General features: G+C 33.9%; 1 protein-coding gene across 1 annotated transcript; it reads left to right on the top strand.

Moving 5' to 3' along the window:
• Nucleotides 1-1,435: 1,435 nt before the first annotated feature.
• LOC128218907 (uncharacterized) lies at nt 1,436-6,354 on the top strand. Its single transcript, XM_052926675.1, has 2 exons — nt 1,436-1,800; nt 3,197-6,354. The coding sequence occupies exons 1-2, from the start codon at nt 1,617-1,619 to the stop codon at nt 4,291-4,293; spliced, it is 1,281 nt and encodes a 426-aa protein (XP_052782635.1). The 5' UTR covers nt 1,436-1,616; the 3' UTR covers nt 4,294-6,354.
• Nucleotides 6,355-13,710: the final 7,356 nt, after the last annotated feature.

Here is a 13,710-nt window from a genome sequence, read left to right as displayed (position 1 = left end):
GCGATTTAGGGCCATCATGGCCCTCTTGTTATTATTGGTTTGATTTGTTTTCTTTTACATGTTATAATGTTTATTCATTCATCCAAGTATGCACATGCAGCAATATTTTCATCAATTCTATGTACTGGAGAAAAGGTATTAACAAAATAGTGTGTGTTTGGAACGTAGACAACTCTAACCGATAGTTTCGATATGCAATTTTAGCGCTAAATAAAATAACTGCATATTTTTATCCGAATACTTTCTTCAAACTTTTGCATTTGCTTTTAATAATGATGGAACATTTCACAACAGCGAAAAAAAAATCCGCGTGAAATGTGCACAGAATGCTTATTACAATGACAACACATCGTCTAAGGTTGTTATAAGAGCTTAATTGCTAATTTTTATTTAAAATGGATAGAAAATGCTCTGTACTGCCGAGAAACGATCGACACGCCATTGTAAGTGGAATCATAGTGTGGGGCTTTGATTTACATATGCAGTTTGTTGTTGGGAGTTTGATCATAACAGAAAGTGAAATAGATTAATTCGATAAAACATCTAGTTAGGTCCTCTTAAAGCGTATCACCACAATATGAGATTTAGTACATGTTTTACATTTTAAATTTTGAACTGTATTTTATGTCAAACTTCAATCAGAAAATTCTAAATTTTAAATTAATGTGCTGGTTGGAGAACAGTTTTTTTTTGAAGATTTCCTCAATAGAAAGGTTTTCGACGGAAATAATACTTACACTTATTGAATCTAGGCTTAAACTTTACAGTAATTGGACTAAAGGGTCAATGTCTTACGATGTATGTTATTGAAATTTGTGAAGTAATGAAATTTGCGGTTTTTTGTGTCAGTCTGAACTGTTTAGAAATAAGGCATGGCAGAACTATTAAAATTTAATCCTATAAACCATTGGCCAAAATTTCCAGGGAAACATCTATTTTTAAATGTATTTATGTGCCAAAACTTACAGGGAAGCATCTATTTAAAAATATATCTATGTGTCAAAACTTACATAGAAGCATCTATTTTAAAATATATTTATGTGCCAAAACTTACAGAGAAGCATCTATTTTAAAATATATTTATGTGCCAAAACTTACAGAGAAGCATCTATTTTAAAATGTATTTATGTGCCAAAACTTACAGAGAAGCATCTATTTTAAAGTATATTTATGTGCTAATGTGATTCAATCATATTATGAATAGTATTTAAATATGAATAAATTAATCGATGTGTGTGTGTGTGCGAGTGTCAAAATGTTTTATTTAGCAAAAACTATTTCCTTTTAAGGCATTTTATCTTTTCTCATGTATTTGAATTTAGCTAAATCGGAAATGAAACTTAAGAGCAGGATACATTCAAGTGTAGAGATTTCAAAGTTGTCAAGTTATTTAAGCCTGCATCTGAATTATAAACAACGGAGATTTTATCTCACATTTGACGAGGATGGTTAAGCAACGTGTTGCATTGCACACAATATGATGCCATGCTGATCACTTGAGAATTTAACCACTTGTATCACCGATCGTGTAATTAAAACGTATCCGACCGACATGCGTTGCTTCATAATCAAGTGGGATTTGAATTTACACAACTTCATAGATATTTTTTTTAAATATGAAACTTAAAATAAAATTTGTGTGCTTTTTCATTTTTGTTGGAGCTTTTCTTGCAGTTTTATACGACTTTAAACTCTCTTCATTCCGCTTAAAAATCACTTGGAAGAAATCAAGTAAAAATAGTACAGAGGAGAGACAGAGAACGGCAAATGGCGTAGACAATGGATTCGTTTATGACAATGGTGTGTATTTTATTGCGTTGAAAGTGGCTTTAAAGCTGCACTCTCACAGATTGAAGGTTTTGACAACTTTTTTTTTACTTTTTGTCTGGAAACGACCCAACTTTTGCGAAAATCCATGGAAACCGGTTAATAAGACTGCTTACAAAAATGAGATCGCAGATTTTTATATTTAAGTTCAAAAATTGATGTTTTATGCCTTTTTCTTAAACGGTTTAAGCCATAAAACATGAATCTTTGAACGGAAATATGAAATTTAGGATCTGATTTTTGTCAGCAATCTTCTATCATTGGTTTGCAGATATTTACGCAAAAATTTGCTCTTTCCAAGACAAAAAATAAAAAAAGTTGTTAAAATGGTCAATCTGTGAGAGTGCCGCTTTAACCTGTACTATCTACATGAGTAAGAACCACAATAAAGTTGCAGCTGTACATTAATAGCTAAAGATGAACTCAAAACCAAACAGTTGTATATTTATAGCTAATTATAATTTCGAATACAGCAACAACTATCAAGCACATCTACAGGTATAAATGAATATACAACGCTAGCTGCATTTGCCATAGTACATTGCATATGTAAAATTTGATGAATACCCAATCAAATGCATATATGTACACCTCAACTTTCATTCTATGAACGGCCTTTCGGCTATTGCGAATATTTTTCGATGAACGCAACCTCTTTGGATATGTCCGGACTGCGAATCATCGCGTATTTATATAAAAAGCGTACTCTTGTTTGTATTGTGTCAGCACTCAGCAGGCCATGTTTAAAAGTTTAATTCATGCATTGTTGTCATAAGCGTTTTAATTTTATTTTAAAAAAGTGAATTTCTTTTTGGAACGTTTTGTCCGTACGATAAAATGTGTTTACCGATCGGGTCGTTCTATTTAATGCAAGTGAATGAAATTAAGTATTAACACACAATTCTCGAAAGAAATAATGAACCATTCATGTAGATATAAGTAATGAATTGCGTCCTTGATGTCATTATCGCGAATAAGAACGCAGTTGGGCTGCTAAAAGTAAGCGTGGACTTCGGACTCCACACACTTTAACCAGCCAAACGGCATTTATATCCCGATAATGACATCAGTCACGCAATTCATCACTTAAAGCAAGAGCGACGCGGAACAAACGCAAATGCTAGTCTATTTTCTTAACCAAACAAGGGGCATATGAAATTCCATAACGGTTTATTTCAGATAAGCTGTTCTTCGAACATGCTAGTCTATTTTCTTAACCAAATAAGAGGGATATCTAGAGAAATAGTGTAAAAGCCTTGCTTTTCATTGAATATTAGAAACATTTGAGCCCTGTTCCACATGATTTTTTTTGAGTTTCTTGCTTACAATAAGAAATTTGTATATGGATTTCCGTAACGGTTTATTTTAGAAAAGCTGTTCCTCGAACCAGCCGTACATACAGACTTCCCATCTGCAGATGGACAGCAACCAAAAATACCCCATATTATTCACCAGACTTATAAAGATACTAATGTTCCAAACCAAGCCGACCCATTCATCAGATCGTTTATCAACCATAACCCTAACTGGACGTATTATTTTTGGACGGACGACTCCGCCAGGAAGCTGCTTACAGCCAGATACCCATTTTTCTTGCAAGTCTGGGATAGGTACAAGCATTACATGCATCGTGCGGACGCTATGAGGTATTTCATTTTACATCAGTTTGGCGGAGTATACGCTGACCTGGACATGGAATGCTTACGACCCCTCGACCATGTCACAAGGAAGTTTTCGTGTATTTTCCCACCAGAACCTTTTCCCAACAGTGTATTTGGTCTCAGCTGGCCTTATATTATTAACAACGCAATTATACTGTGTAAGCCAGGTCACCCGTTTTTGGAATACATGATGCATGACTTGGAGAAGACGGCAACACGAAAAGAAATTCTTGTAGTTGCAGGTCCTGCGTTTGTTACTGAGGAATATGGTAAATACATGAAAGTTATGGAAAAGATCATGAACCACTCGAAGACGTCGACAAACAAGCTAAGTGCAACCGAGCCGTACTTTTATCAAGCGCTGAAGTTGCCTACTGAAATCGACGATCGGTTAGTCTATGTTCCAAACACACACTATTTTATGAATACCTTTTCTCCAGTACATAAAATTCATGAAAAAATAGCAGCCTGTGCGTACTGGGATGAAGGCATGAACATTACACAATGTCAACAACACAACAGCAACAGCTCGACGTGTGATCGCTGGATAAAACCTCCTGTTCCGTCAAAAGATGCATGCAAAACCAAGAAGTTCATTTACTGTAACAAGCCTAACGAGTTGCAGAAAAAGGCTTGTCATGAATTGGCAAGGAATGACATGCAACTGAAGGATCAATTACGATACACGTTCACAAAGCATAATTACTTCGGATCTTATAATAATCAAAAGAAATATAAAGAGACTATTAGCATATTTGATATCGCTCCTCATGCAAATGTTTACACTAATTTGACTACGGTTTAACTTTGATGGATAAAGACACATATGACGTCACTATATTATGTGGTGTACATCTGGGGACTAAGGTATATAGAATAAGCATACTATAATAATGGCTGAATCGACATATTTATTCTGCAAAAGAGCATTCTTATTCCATGTGCCATTTTCATACATACCATGCATATATGTTCACCCATACATAATCTAATACTACGTGAATATAAGTGGCTATTCATAGTTTTCCGCCATTTTGTTTTCTGGGAACTGGCAAGTGCGTCATGATACATCGTTTTATTTCCCAACATGAATGTTATTTACAACTTTTACTGTAATCTTATTCTGTCCTACAAGATAATTTGTTAAATGAAAACTGATACATTGTAATATTCGCGCCTTCCTAACTGTAAATTTTAAGGTTATAAAATTATGTTGACTTATAGAGATACTTATGTTCCAAAACAAGCCGAGCCGTTCATCAGATCGTTTATAAACCATAACCCTAACTGGACGTTTCAATTTTGGACGGACAACTCCGCCAAAAAGCTGATAACAGACAAATACCATTTCTTCGTACAAGTCTGGGATACGTACAAGCATTACATGCATCGTTCGGACGCTATGAGGTATTTCATTCTACATCAGTTTGGTGGTGTATACGCTGACCTGGACATGGAATGCTTACGACCCCTCGACCACGTCACCAGGAAGTTTTCGTGTATTTTCCCACCAGAACCATTTTTCAACAGTGTATTTGGTCTCAGCTGGCCTTATATTATTAATAACGCCATAATGATGTGCAAGCCGGGTCATCCATTTTTGGAATACTTGATGCATGATTTGGAGAAGACGGCAACACGAAAAGAAATTCTATACGTCGCAGGTCCTGCGTTTGTTACTGAGGAATACGGTAAATACATGAAAGTCATGGAAAAGACCATGACTTACTCAAAGACGCCGACTAAGAAGCTAAATTCAACTGAGCCGTACTTTTATCAAGCTCTTATGTTGCCTACTGAAATTGACGATCGGTTAGTCTATGTTCCAAACACACATTATTTTATGAATACCTTTTCTCCAGTACATAAAATTCATGAAAAAATAGCAGCATGTGCGTACTGGGACGAAGGAATGAACATTACACAATGTCACCAAATCAACAGCTCGACGTGTGATCGCTGGATAAAACCTCCTGTTCCGCCAAAAGATGCATGCAAAACCAAGAAGTTCATTTACTGTGTCAAGCCTAACGAATTGCAAAAAAGGCTTGTCATGAATTGGCAAGGTATGACATGCAACTAAAGGATCAATTACGATACACGTTCACAAAGCATAATTACTTCGGATCTTATAATAATCAAAAGAAATATAAAGAAACTATTAGCATATTTGATATTGCTCCTCATGTACATGTTTACAGTAGTTTGACTTTGATGGATAAAGGCACATATGACGTGACTTTATTATAATGTTATTAATTTGGTGATTTCATATTGGCCTAGTTATTTGTCCGAGGTAAAATGTATTTGCCTGAGCTCGATCATTTCGTGCGCGTCGTGAAATCTGTATCTGCAAATATCCACTTGAGTCGAATAAAACCTCCCGGATCAAAACTCAGTTCTAATAACCGGCTTGTCGATGTATATATATATATATATATTTAAGCAATGCAAATATACGTTGGACGTTTTTGGAAATAGAGAGGACTTTGTTTTCCCATGTTCCCATCATTAAATTAGACGCCATCCTGACAGATTAAGGAGAGCCAGATGTGGTTGGTTTGTTGGTTTATGGGTTGATCTGTCGGTCGGTCTCTTTAAGTAGGCTTGTATCTCAGTGTTTACTGCATTTTTGTGTAAATATGAGCAAAATGCCAAAGACCTAAATATGTTATAAATAAAAGATAATAATCGCTTAAGCATTTAAACAGATTGCTTTAATTAATCCTGCAAAGCAAACCACATCGTGTTAGGCCACTATTGTTCGTCTTGTAATCTCACTCTCGATTTCGTTTTCTGAGTAGAATCCAACACTGGAGACCTTTATGATGGGTCAAAGAAGTTTTCTGTATATGTTTTTTTAATAAAAAAGAAATTCAAACAATGCTGTAAGATTTCCTGTAGAAAAAAAACAAACATATAGAATTTGAAAACAGTAGATAGAATTGAAATTTATTATAATCTACGCTCCTTGCAATTAAACGGATTCGTTCACGTTATAAAGGCCAAATGTTTAGAATATTTTTGGATTCAATGATAAAACATCATTAAAAGTTCAAAAAAGAGCTTTACTGTTAATTTTATTTGAAACTTTGAAAATGTGACAAAAATGCTATATTTTGCCAAATAGCGTTAGTAACACTTGAATTGAACAATTAAAGGCTTATTTCTCAAACATTCTGTTCGAACAAATACTTGTAAACAAGTATTAAAGTGAGCTTTTAAGTTGTCAATATTTATTATACTTCCTTTTAAACTCATTTAATGTTGTATATTTTATAGTGGAAGTTTATTAGACACTTAGGGTCCAGTCTATACTGGTTGAGAAGCAGTTTCCGGCAGTTTTTACTGTTTATTGAAATATTCAATTTTTTTTAAATCCCTACTTAAGTTGTTCACATTTTAGATAACTACAGCTCAAGCTGCTATTGTCGATATATTTTTCAAATGTATGACGACATATAGTGTATAGATCAAATAGGGGCCCCAAGAGGGTACTTACACTGTTCTGATTAGCTTGTAAATGAGAAGCAGTTTCCGTCAAATCGAATACGCGGCAGATTTTAGGTGCCTACTGTGTGTTTTTTTATCTGTTTATTTGATATACATGATATAAGACAATAATAAGAAATATTATTTAAATTTCAGCATTTACCAAAATTGTAAAACCTAAAATTTACGACAGTCAATTTATGAGCAAAATCAGGCAGACACTGAATATCAATGATATTTTGATTCATTTCTGATAGGAACTTGTGTTTGTATACATTTTAGTGAATGTGGGTGTGAAACTAGCACGGCAACAGTGTTCACAAATATGTACACTCTGATCATCATTTGTATAAGTTAATTTAGGAAAACCTTATAGCTATTCATAGATATGCAAATTCGATTCACACGCATGCGCACTTCGCTGCGCGTGACGACCCCCCACGTGCGAGTTCGTGTACAATTGAAAAAAAATAAACATTAAACATTGAATAATAATAATAATAATAATAGTTACTTACGTGTCTTGATAAGAACGCAAACATTTGATTACCTGTAAACCATATGATTGAATTGCAATACCATCATTATAAAGATCTAAAGAACGTACGGGATAAAAGCGATTTGTCAGAAACTACTTTCCTTCGGAAACTGCTACTCAACCAGTATAGATCGTGACAGTCATGTGTTCAAATAGTCTTGATATTCACAAAAATATTATACCCAGCTGCTTGTTATTGTACGACCGCTTTATAATCACTTACATTCATAAGTATAATCTTATTGTTGAACATATGAGTAACTGAAATGAAAAGAAAACTATAATTAACCAGCCAAATTTTAAATAATTAGCGTTCGAAGCCATTTTGTCAACATGAACTGTCAAAATAATTAGAAGCCAAACCGTAAAACAATCGAATTCATCATTATCACATCACGATATTCTGTATTTAGACCATGACTAAGAGTAAGCCACTACGACACCAATCGCACTCTGGACCATTATGTTATTTATGGGCCATAAATTTAATTCAGTTATTCAAACATGAAATTTATAAATTACAGATAAGCTTTTTTTACCGGTGAACTGTGACGTTTCCCACATTTTTTTCAAATATGAATGAACTTCCTTTTTCAGTGGCTTTTTCAATACTGTCCACTCACTTTCTTTTTATTAAAGCCAAATTTATTACATGTACAATTTGGGAATTATACTGTTTAAAGGCTCGCTGTCACTTGTAAAAGTTAAGAATGAATAATAGTATGTGACGTATAATATAAATCAAAGCATTGAAAGTGCTGACAAACTGGGGGGGGGGGGATTTTAAAGTAAGTGTCAAGATTTTGTTGAGGCAAATAATTGAAGAGGTGATTGCGAGATGGGGTTAAGATCAATTGAAATTACGTCTATACTGAACATAATTGTGAACTGTTGATGTTTGCTATGTGAAAGAAGTATGGTTTTAATGTAACAACTGTGTGATAATGTATTGTATCGCTAAGAAAAGATGTTGTAAGGACGATTGGTCTTTGAATTCTGCAAACAATAAGTGATATTCACTATCTCTAACTTACATATAATCTTAAGTTCGACTGTTGAAGTATACCGAGATGATTTGCAACAGGTGCATTTGATGGCAACGCTCTTATATCAAATGCACCTTTTGCAAATCATCTCGGTATACTTCAACAGTCGAACTTAAAAATAGGCGAACGAATAAGTGGTCGAATTCAAAAGGCTCGAAACTCACTTTTTTCAATAAATTCACAGGGCGTTCACCCCTTATGTGTGAACCCTCTTACCTCAGTAAGTTTGTATAAAAAGGTTGTTCTACCAACACTTCTGTATGAATCTGAACTATGGAATGACATGTCTAAATCCGATGAAAATAAAATTGATGTCTTCCAACACTTTGTATCAAAATTCAGGGATTGCCATCGCGTTCACCTTCAGATATGGTACAGTCTTTGCTAGGGCTACACAGAATATGTTCTGAAATTGATAGTAGAAAGCTTATGTTCTTACATACAATATTGTCCCTTCCTGACCATTGTAATACGAAACAAATATTTACTTGCAAGTATTATATGTATATATGTGATAGTAACACAGTTAGATTAGGATTTATTCCCGATATCTGCTATATCCTATAAAAATATAATATTGTTCATATGATTAATGATTACATTGTTGAATCTGTTTTGCCATCCAAATACGTTTGGAACACTAGAATAGCAAATGATCCAGAATTAATGTTATTTCGTATACTACATCCATGTATCCAACCATGTGTCATTTACGTCGTAAGTAAACAACGATCATTTCGAAACATGACGCTAGCTATCGCTAAACTATGGTGCAAATCAAATGTCTTCAGAAACATGTACTGTATAAAATGTAATTGTATTTACCAAGAAGAATTGTCGCATGTTATTGCCGAATGCAACAACACTGTACATCTACTTAATGAGTTCTTAGTGCATGTATTGTCAATTTGTTCAAATGACTTTGTAACCGAACTTGTTAGTCTTGATGCCATTGGTTTCTGTCTCAGTCTTCTTGGCGCTTCTTTGCCGCCATTACTTGATAGTTCGGATGAATACGCATTCCTTAACGCTTCGTATTATTTTATTGTGAAATGCATGAAAGCTTACTTCTCTTAGTAGTAGTATGACTGACGTCTAGGTACATGGACACTTACAAATGGCCTTAAGCGTATATTGCTGTCTTCCGATACACAAGTGTTAAATTATTTCCAAAGCGTTCAAGCAACGTATGATTACTTACTCAAATATGTATTTTATATTGCATATCGACTGGATATGGCACAGTTGTTATATAGTGTGTGTTTTTCTCTATTGTTAACATAATTGATTCTGTGTTCATTCAAATACCTTATGTTTCGTTTCGCTAAGGTATTGAACACATTGATCACCTTGTATATTTGCTTATATTTATTTTTTCGTTCATATATATCCATTTGACAATAGTTTATATTCATCATATCTATATATATATATATATATATATATATATATATATATATATATATATATATATATATATATAAATATATCTATATCTATATATATATATATATATATATATATATATATATATATATATATATATATATATATATATATATATATATATATGCATGTTTATCCACTAAATCCCTTTGTATGTATTTCGTCTATTATATATGTATTTTCCTATCTTCATTATTGGAGGCAATAAAATATTGAATTGAATTGAACCAACTTTTCTATCGTTATGTACTCCTTCATCTGCATTGCACAGATTGCTAGTGCATGTCACAATGACCTTTTAAATGCTTGACGTCAGTCCAGTCAGTCTCGACAACCACTTTTTTTACTCCCCTAGTCTCTAAGCAATTTCAATGCTCTGATTTCTGGATAACGATCGGGAATATGTAGACAGTAAGAAGTCGGCACGGACGACATCCATTACGGAACATGTCAATTTCAACAAAATTATCAGGCGATACATCGCCCATTTACATCATAATGCACTGCAATAAAGTGCCTCTTCATATTTAAGACTTAGAAGTATATTCCGTTACACTCATTAAACAAGTACATGTGTGCACCTTACTTCGCCACACTTTCAAAATGGGACGAGGTCTTAATTACAAAATTAAACTGAGACAGTTGCGAATGTTAAAAACATCAAATGGAATTAAACGGATACCATATTTTCATTAGAAAACCTCTTCGTTACTCTCCACACACCATACCATGTCGCTAGTCTTCCAGCACTTTGATTTTGATTTTAGGAGAACAGTCAAGTTAACTCGTTACTGAATTTTTGAGTGTAAAAAAACACTTTCGATTATTCCTCCATACATAAATACACGCCCAAAAGTAGCTTAATCTGATAGTCTGTGTCAGTTTTTCCCATACAATTGTGTGTCTTCCAGGTTTGTCAACTGAACCCAGACTCAAATGATATTTTAAGCATCAAATGGTGCAGTTTTACAGATCTAGGAATGCAGACGACTCCATTAAAACAAAGTGTTGTGCCCAGATTTTTGTGGAAGACTGAATTTTAAGTTGAAATTGATATTGTTATTACTATTAGTGTTTACATATCTGAAATTATAAATATTGACATATTATACTAAAATTGATTTAATTCTATACTTACCCAATTCCGTTTAGAGCAAGTTGACATTCGGAAGGGTAAAAATGTCATTAACTGACTCTGGATTTGCATTTGTCAAAAGTGCAATTCACATAGACTTTACCCTAGCAAGTAATAACACTCATATAGTGAACTTTATTCAACCTTAACATGCTTTAAGTTTTTAAACTTTCAATAATAGGTTCTTTCGATATGTTGGTGTTAAAATGCAGGTTAGACGTTATATCCATATTTCTTGCATTTATTGATCGTAAGTTTTCTCTACTCACGTAATGTCAGCCATTTTGTTATTTCTGCGCAACTTTTGCAGTTTTAAGGTCAAGAGCAGTCATGTATAAGGTGACTCTCGTTTTAAATGTTCATATTTACATTCAAAAGCTATGTTCAGAGATTGTCTTTGCATCAGTAGCATACTTTTTCAAGATGGCTGCCATTAATTTCTTAAAACGTTTTTGTTGTGGCGGTCAGATGACTGTCATTCAATTTGTTGGCATTGCATTCATTTTGGGTGGCATTGCCATCATTTTTCATCACAGTAGCGTTCCGCCAATCTACGGTTGCTGTGCGAGTATAAAAGCGCAACAATTTTTGTTTGCAGTCAGTCTGAGACAAGCATTTGATAAGTGCAGAACAACGTTACGCTCGATCAAGAAATAAAGCCGATATTTAATTGAAATAATAACGATAGTAACATTATGAAACTGCCTGATATAATACATACTCAGTAAGCATATAACAGTTAAACTTACAAACTGTTTTCAATACGTGATATTTTTTTTTACAGACTATACAATTGTCTGGTAATGTCAGAGTTGAGTCGGTCACATGAGAGCCTAACTGAGCTTATTAGCATACTTAACAAGAAGTCGAAACTGATTATTGTCTTATAGCTGGTGTCCGCATTTATTTGTTTCATTTTGTCAAAAGTTGGACAATCTTGACAAAAATGGCTCTTTAAGTGGGGAGGACCCCTCTATAAGAAAAAAAAACATCAAAAATACCATCGCTCTTCAAATGTTAAACAACCACACCTCAAATACTTCCATAATGGCCAAGTCGGAACACATCTGACTGATTTCTAATTGCCGATTTGTCCAGAGTAAAAATGCACTTCAACATGTGTCAACGTAATTCACCGATAATTTGGAATGGTATGACAAACTAATAAACCTACCAATAACAATGTATGTGTCTGTAATCCGTTTGTCGAAAAAAACCCGATAAAATTGTGTTGTTGTTTTTCTTTCAGATATTCATTAAAACAACGTCTTCCAGCCCCTGGACGACGTTGACTGAATTTACTTTGAAAGAAAAAAACAACACTATTTTATCTTTTTTTTCGACGATTTCAGTACAGGTCTATTTTGAACTTTTAATGATGTTTTATCATCAAAATATATTCCGAACATTTCACTCGAACTTATTTATTTCAATGTGTGACCCTTATCACCTGAACGAACCACTTTAAGTGCAAGAAGCGTGGGTGTGTCTGATGTTTCTTTAATAAAGTAAATTATAATAACATTTCAATTCTATCTACAGTTTTCAAATTCTTTGTCTTCTTCAGGAAATCTTACAGCATGGTTTGAAATTTCTTTTTTATTATAACATATACAGTAAACTTCTTTGTATCATCAACAAGATCTCCTGTGCTGGATTTTACTCGGGAAATGAAATCGAGTGAGATTACAAGATGTACAGGTGTGGCCTAATACGAAGTGGTTAACTTTGCAGGATTTATTTAAGCAGTCTGTTTAAATGATTTAGCAATTATTATCTATTAATCTATCAATTAATAACATATTTAGAACTTTTGACATTTTACCTTTATTTACACAAAAATGCATAAAATACCGTGATACAAACGTACATAAAGAGATCGACCGACCAACCCAACAACCAACCAACCAACCGTTTTTGTAACACATCTGGCTCCCTTTAATATCTGTTAGGATGGCGTCTAATTAACCAATGGGATCAATGAAACACAAAAGTCTCTCAATTTCCAATAACGTCCAATTTATATTTTCATTAACCAGCTATTTATCTTCTCGGTGAATAAATTATATCAGATAGTGTATACTAATGTTAAATCAAATTTAGTTTGTGTTTTAAAAAGTGCCTACCAGTATGGGAACCTTATATGGCAATGCCATTTTAGGATCAAAACAGGATGGTGTAGTTTAAGAATGTTTAATGATCGAAATGAATTGTTCCACTGTTGTTGTTGTTGTTGTTGTTGTTGTTGTTGAGTGTATAAAGGTCTACCCGCACCCTATAATGGCTGCATTATGGCTTGACCCCGTCACATCCCCAAGTGTGACTTAAACAATAAATTTCAGCCAAAGGGGGAGTTTTACCCCCATCGGTTGATGGGGAGATTTGCCAAAGGAATAATTTTGTACCCAAAATGCCACAAGACCTGCAGTGAATGACATCTAGAGTGGCCCCACAGCTCTGACTATTGGATATGGTTTCATTTCTCTAGGCTTAACTACAATTGTAATTTAGAAAATTGATATAACATTGTATCATAAAAACCATCAATTTGTAGGAATGGTATAT

The sequence above is a fragment of the Mya arenaria genome, chromosome 2 (genome assembly GCF_026914265.1).
Source record: "Mya arenaria isolate MELC-2E11 chromosome 2, ASM2691426v1".
In the NCBI taxonomy this organism is placed as follows: Eukaryota; Metazoa; Mollusca; class Bivalvia; order Myida; family Myidae; genus Mya; species Mya arenaria.
The sequence above is the reverse complement of the archived record's forward strand: the minus strand, read 5'-3'. Positions and strand labels throughout refer to the sequence as shown.

Excerpts from the sequence above, each read along its gene's own strand:
- LOC128218907 (XM_052926675.1), top strand. The coding sequence starts at position 1,617 with ATGAAACTTAAAATAAAATTTGTGTGCTTTTTCATTTTTGTTGGAGCT. Across the intron at positions 1,801-3,196 it reads TGGATTCGTTTATGACAATG|AAAAGCTGTTCCTCGAACCA; the intron begins GTGTGTATTTTA and ends GGTTTATTTTAG.